The sequence below is a fragment of the Syngnathus typhle genome, linkage group LG1 (assembly GCF_033458585.1).
Source record: "Syngnathus typhle isolate RoL2023-S1 ecotype Sweden linkage group LG1, RoL_Styp_1.0, whole genome shotgun sequence".
In the NCBI taxonomy this organism is placed as follows: Eukaryota; Metazoa; Chordata; class Actinopteri; order Syngnathiformes; family Syngnathidae; genus Syngnathus; species Syngnathus typhle.
In genome coordinates, this window is record NC_083738.1 from 12,559,069 (window position 1) to 12,565,410 (window position 6,342).

At 46.4% G+C, this 6,342-nt stretch overlaps 1 protein-coding gene across 1 annotated transcript; it reads right to left on the bottom strand.

Annotated features, from left to right (window-relative positions):
* Positions 1-29: 29 nt before the first annotated feature.
* On the bottom strand, positions 30-5,488 carry wfs1b (Wolfram syndrome 1b (wolframin)). The gene is made up of 10 exons (XM_061286114.1): positions 5,291-5,488; positions 4,213-4,431; positions 3,967-4,043; positions 3,720-3,864; positions 3,482-3,655; positions 3,260-3,340; positions 2,969-3,129; positions 2,655-2,891; positions 2,449-2,567; positions 30-2,308 (listed from the first exon to the last, which is right to left on the bottom strand). The coding sequence occupies exons 2-10, from the start codon at positions 4,391-4,393 to the stop codon at positions 772-774; spliced, it is 2,712 nt and encodes a 903-aa protein (XP_061142098.1). The 5' UTR covers positions 4,394-4,431; positions 5,291-5,488; the 3' UTR covers positions 30-771.
* Positions 5,489-6,342: the final 854 nt, after the last annotated feature.

Below are 6,342 nucleotides of genomic sequence, written 5' to 3' on the forward strand. Positions count from 1 at the left end.
TTGTTAGACAGTACTTCAGCGAAATAAGATACTTTAATCCAAATATCTTTATTAACCCACTCTCCTTTAGTAAGCACAAACAAATGATCCTACTCAGGTATTCTAAATATATGAACAATTCATTGTTTTTCACAAGCTTATCAAATTCTAATTAGGGCTACTCAATTCTGCGTAAAGCTTGTTTAAAGATATTGTTACTGTCATATTTGTATGGGTCACAGAACAAGAAACACTGATGATCCCAATTCAGACATAATTACTCAGGTTTAACATGTTCAATTCCTGCACAGCAGGCTTATAAACAGACATAAAAGGAACAGAAGGCACAATAAATAATTGGAATAATAACTTTTGAAATGAAAAGGATCCCAGAAATGTTTAATATAGTGTCTAAAATGCAATCAAGGCACTTGAAGACAACTTGCTAATAAACTTGATGGTTAAAGCCTTACATCAACGGACACTTCCGTCATTTACTTTCCTTTTCAGCTCTCCACAAATGAGGTGCAACTCGGGCAGTGAGCATGAGTACATCTTGAAAAAGATGAAAACGTTGTTCGCATTAGCAAACAAGCCCAACTTAGGAGGTTTGGAAGGTGTCTTTTAGTGTTCACCAATGAAAATAATATATTGCACTGACAGCTCACAAACATGAAACAATACTGAAAATCACTCAAATGTTGAATATTCCTGTTTGTGGGGAGTGTATCTATTCTCAGAACAGTTGCTTTTAGAAGAATAAAGCCACAGCTTGTTTAGATTTTGTGTATACTACACCATCACTTCTGTTCCGGTGTCAGTTTCAGTGTCAGAGAGTTGGCGGAGTTGTGCGGTGAGGAAAGGGTTGAAGAAGAAGTCAAAGCCAAACTGCAGGGCATTCTGGGCTGTGCGCCTCCAATCGTGCTCAATCTTGTACTGTCTGCGGCTGGACAGGCGTGCGTTGCCGCATGACAAACAGTGGATGGCCTTCAGCTCGAAAACGGGCCATTTGGAGCCCAGACGTCCCTCCAGGATGGTGCTGAACTCCACCATGCTTCCCGCGTTCAAGTGAAGCAACACGGACTTAAACTCGTTACTGGCACGCAGGACGATGTCCTTGGTGGCGTCTTCGTCTTCCACGATGGTCCCGTTCTTGGTCTTCCTCTCTTGCGGCATGCCCATGGTGACTTCAAACTTGTACCGGTCGAAGCGCTTGACGTGACATTCGTGCTTGGCAAGCTGTTTGAGTTTACACAGGGGATCTTGCAGCGGTGGGGCCAGGAATGGGTGAGGCCCCACGGCAGGGTCTCCCATTCCCTCACACGCAGGGTACGGCTGACCGTACAGGCAACGCATCCAATTGCCCACCAACACAGGAAGCAGGTTGATGACCGACTGCGCCCCGTTCTCGATGTCCGTCACGCGCACGTATTTGAAGCGGCCCGTCCAGGTGACCCTGTGGCCTTCGAGGTGCGAGCAGAGGATCTGAGTTTGGGCCATGTTGGACTCCTTCCATGCCGACGGGCCGCACATGATGCTGTACTGCGGCCACGTGAGGGTGGAGTTGTACACCTTCATGCCTTCTGACCTGTACACGTACATCCAGCAGAAGAGCAGCACGGCACTGAGCCACACCAAGATGAGTTTGACGATGCTGCTCCTGGACAGCGAGCGAAACACCACGATGGGGTTCAAGCTGAAGCGGGTCCAAAGCCTCAGAACGACCGGCACGAAGCACACAGTAAGCGTGACGGCCATCTTGGTGATTTCCAAGGCCACGAACCACTGCATGAGCTGGATGATGAGCATCGCAGCAAGGCCTAGAGAGAGAACGGGCAGTGCAAACAGGAAGAGGAGGTAGCCGGCGCAAGTCCGTATGAGGCCGATGGCCGTGGCGTGATTGAGGAACACCAAGCAGAGCTCACACCACGTGAAGCAAACTAGATATGGCACCAGGCACAGGTAAGTCCCCTTGAAGCCTCTCAGCTGGGCCATGCGAAACAGGAGGTAGACCAGGTGGCCATAGAGGGCACAGGGCACCCCAATGTTCAACGCCACGATGTCGCCCAGAGGCACCGAGACAAACGTCCTCCCGAAGATCCGGAGCGCCCAAAGGGAGTCCGGCAGCAGGTGAGAGAGAGAGCAGGCCCCCGAGAGTACTTCTGTGAGCAGGGCCTTGCGAGCAAACAATTTGGCGGAGGCGTGAAGGCTGAGAAAGGCGGTGACCGTGAAGAAGAGGGCCACCGCCGCCAGCTCGGAGCACGGGATCCACGACTTGTCGGCCACCGGGAAGGAAAACACCACAAAGACCACGGAGAGCAAGAAGTACCTGAGGTAAAAACAAGTATTTTGTTTGTCAGCAGAACATTGGCGCAGCATTGAATCGAAATATAATGGCTGAGTCATGCGGGAAAACTGAGCGATGAAGAAAAAGTGGGACAAAATGTCCTTGAAATAAGCTGTCCTTACAAATAGGGTTCCAAGTGTGTCCATCCAAAGTTAGTCTCAGCTTGCTCCAGATCGAGACCAGGCTCAAAGTGAGCCAGGAGGTCGGTTAGGGCCCGAAAGTTCTCCCAGGCTTTGGAATTCTAAAAAAACAAACAAACTTTTTGAAGATGTGTTCTAATTATCCTCCTCAGATCATGAGAAAAGCAGATTAGGGTGGTGTGACTAACCTGGAACACCCGCAGCGTACAAATAATCATGGAGAAGAAAGAGAGGTAGAAAACCAGCAAAGGAATAAGGAAGATGAAGAACTCAATGGTGAGGTTGGAGATGATGAAGAAGAAGATGAGCGCGTTGACGTGGTGCGTGGGGATGAGGGCGCTGAGCCACTGCATGCCCGCCCGCGACGCCCAGTCGATGAGGTGCTCCTTGATCTCCAGCAAAGCGTGAAGTGGGAACTTCAACAGCTGGTGCCAAGACAAACGGAGAAGATGAAACGCTGCCGCAGGACCTGTCTACCTGCCCCTGTGACGCTCCCTCCTACCTTTTGGTGTAGGGGCAGCTCATCCGGATTCCTCACCACCACGTCGTCGTCGTCATCTTCATCGCTGCCTGACACGCCCACCATGGCGGGAGGCGGTGCGATTCCCTGAGCATATTTCTTTGTCATCTCGACAAATTCGTCCATCCCGATGTAGGCGATGGCTACAAACCACAAATGGGATCACTGCTTAGTAGTTTGTTTATAATGCTCTAATTACAGATAAATTGATTATTGGATTTCATTCTGTGGTTGCAGCAGAGGCTGGATAGTTATATGGGTGAAGTTACTTACACTCGCTGGTCACCATTGTCTGCAGAACTCGCCTCTGTTTCTTAACAGAGCTATTTAGTGGGCTTTGGGAGACTGTTTGTTCTGAAAATGGAGGAAACAGATGATGCAATAGATATTAATTTCATTTTTTCCCCATTACAATATTTCAAAGGTTATAGTGCATTATAGGCTATTCTGGAAATTGTAGCCCAACGTTGCTAGTAAGTACTCCCAGCATCATACCCTGATCTGTGTGCACATGTTCTACGTTCTCCAGAATCTCCGAAACAGCTACCGCCCTCTTCTTCTCCGGGTTCAACTTCCAGTACATGAGCAGAGCCGCTTTCCGAACCCCCCTCTCAAAACGAGTTTCCATGCACAACTTTTTCACTTCCTCATAGTTTTCGAGAGTGATGCCTAGAAAAACAGAACGCACACATTAGCATGTTGCTAAATGAATGGCGGAGGTTTTCCTTGTTACCTTGCCTAGATGATAAACATTGTTGCAGCAGCTTCACGGCTTCCTTACGACCCTGTTTGGCGGCCAGGAGCAGCCAGGTGACCGCTGTGCAGTGGTTCAGTTCCTCATCTCTTTCAAGGGCCAGAGCCAGGAAAAAGCGGCCCATCTGGGAGGGACACATGACACAAGGGCACTTTAGCTGTCCCGTGTACTTTTCTCATTAATTATGTCCCTAGCCCAAAAAATCCACCATCTGTTTCACACCGACCTTGGTCTGCGCTCTAGCGTCACCTGACTTTGCTTTCTCAGCCATATCCTCGAGACTGACCTCCTCCTCTGGCTCCTCTGAAAGGCGAAAGGCAGGACTTGACAAAAATACATTCATAAACACATCATCTTTCTCCATGTGAATATCTATTACATTACACCTGTGTCAATTTGTTACTATTTTTCTTCCTTTCATTTTGCCACATGACAAAGCAGGAATGAAAATGACAATTTCAAAGATTGTCACCTGGTTCAGGCATTGTAGGCTCTGAGGCCGCGTTGAGTTGGGCTCTCCCCAGCTGAGAAGGGCTTCGGAGGGGTGAGCAGTGTGGCGAAGCAGTCGGCGTGGGGAACGAAGACGAGCGGGAATAAGCACGTGGTCCAGGCTGAGAGGAGGTCGGCGGCGGTGAGGTCCCAGGGGTCGGCATGGTGGGTTTAGGGGGAAATCTTGGAGATGTTTCTATACCTGAAACGAACACAAAGAAGAGAGAAATTTCCTCACAACATATTTTTTTAATATCAAACAAATTCCAAAAGAGGGAGCAGATGTTAATGTGGTTAGCACTTCTCAAAGTTCTTGGTTAAGTGCTGGAACCCCTCCCCTGTAAAGTTTGCGTGTTCTCCCTGTCTGTGTGTGTGTGTGTGTGTGTGTGTGTGTGTGTGTGTGTGTGTGTGCGTGCGTTTTTGTGTGTGGGAATATCATAGATTTTAGTTGAACACTCTTAACTGTCCATAGGGAGAAATGCGTAACTAGTTCAGGGCGTGCCACAACTCTCACTGGAAATCAGCTGGGACAGGATCTTGCTCACCAGTTATGGTTCAATAGAAAATGGAATGGATGGAAGTTCCAGTTGTGTTTCATCTCAATGCCATGGGCTGATGGGTATTAGATTTAATCATTTCTAGGTGACTGTTAAAAATCATAAAAAATAAATATTTTCTTGCCTGTTCTGCAGAGAGTTTCTATTGTATTTGTTAAGCTTTTGAGTTAGTATGCAATTTGCGTTCATTTGTCACAGCCAAATCCAACACGCACTCTGTTCCATCTGTAAAGTCTGCATCCTGTTATAGAGTGGTATGCTAAATCGAGAAGGTGACATCCTTCAAAGTTCCTAAAGAGGAACCAACCCTGCTTTGTCCTTTAGGGAATCCCCCACTCGAAGAACCTAACGACCTCGGATGTAGTTAACAAGTAGCGTGGACCTGAATGCTACCAAACAATCTCGATCCAGATCCTTTCATGAATATTTGATGCAACTCGGACTAACAATGTGACAATAGATTGTATTAGAAGTTGACTGTTTCGTTGTCTCGATATGTCTCACCTTTATGAGAGGATCAATGTGGCCTCCTTATGTTAGCTTCCCTGAAGCGGAAAAACAACCTTCGAAAAGTATTTCTCGTGGTCAAACAACGTCCCGAGTCATGTTGTCCTTTTGATTTAGTTTAAAACCTCAATCCACTCCAAACCCCGTGAGTCTCTGTTGTCACACGCCAGAGTACACGCAACTCTAGCAGCTGTTTCCGGCTTCATGGATAAACTCTCTCTTACGATTGGACAGAAGTGATTACTAGATTACGTCAAGGGGTTTTAATTGGCTACATTAACAGGAAGTTTACAGTTGCTTCTCAGACTTAAGCAATCGATCGTAGATCTAAAGGGGAAACGTCTGACGTTTCTGCTGCGTTTGTTGTTTTATGCATGCAGAAACAAGCCCGCGAAATTTAATTGAAATATTTTCTGGAATGTCTTTTGAGTATTGCGATGTTGCCAGTCTTGCCAGAAGGGCATACTTTGTAGCGAGATTAATGTTTTAGAGAGCTATGCTGAGGGTATAGCCAGGATTTTCAGTGTTAAGGTGGTTCTTTATTAACCTGGCTAGATCACCATGTTAATTTATGTTTAATTTATGGGAAGAGTTGCTTCCAACAACATTACTAGAGACGCTATGAAGGTCAGGGAGGCCTTCACTCTTTTTTCTCAACAGAGGGGACGGTTTTATGGCAAGATTCTGTGTACTCGTGATGCACCCCAAAAGGCTCTATTAAGACACAAAATGAGCAAAGTTTCTGCAATATCACTTTATTGGCTCCAGAAGTGTATTGTGCATTTGTTTGTGCACACGTCAATGATCATGCAATATAATGAATCTTTTTTTGTATTTGTATTATCTCCATGATACAATCAATTTTATTTTATACGTATCTTAATTGATTATGAAGTAATATTGCATTCAGTAGGTAAACAAACCTGGTTGTGCACTGACTAAAGGCTGAAATTGTGACTCCCTTGAACTTTTGACATGACTAAAATCGTGGACCTCTTGGCCTATTCACTCTGACGGGGGTAAACAAAAACGAATTTGTTCTCGCTGAA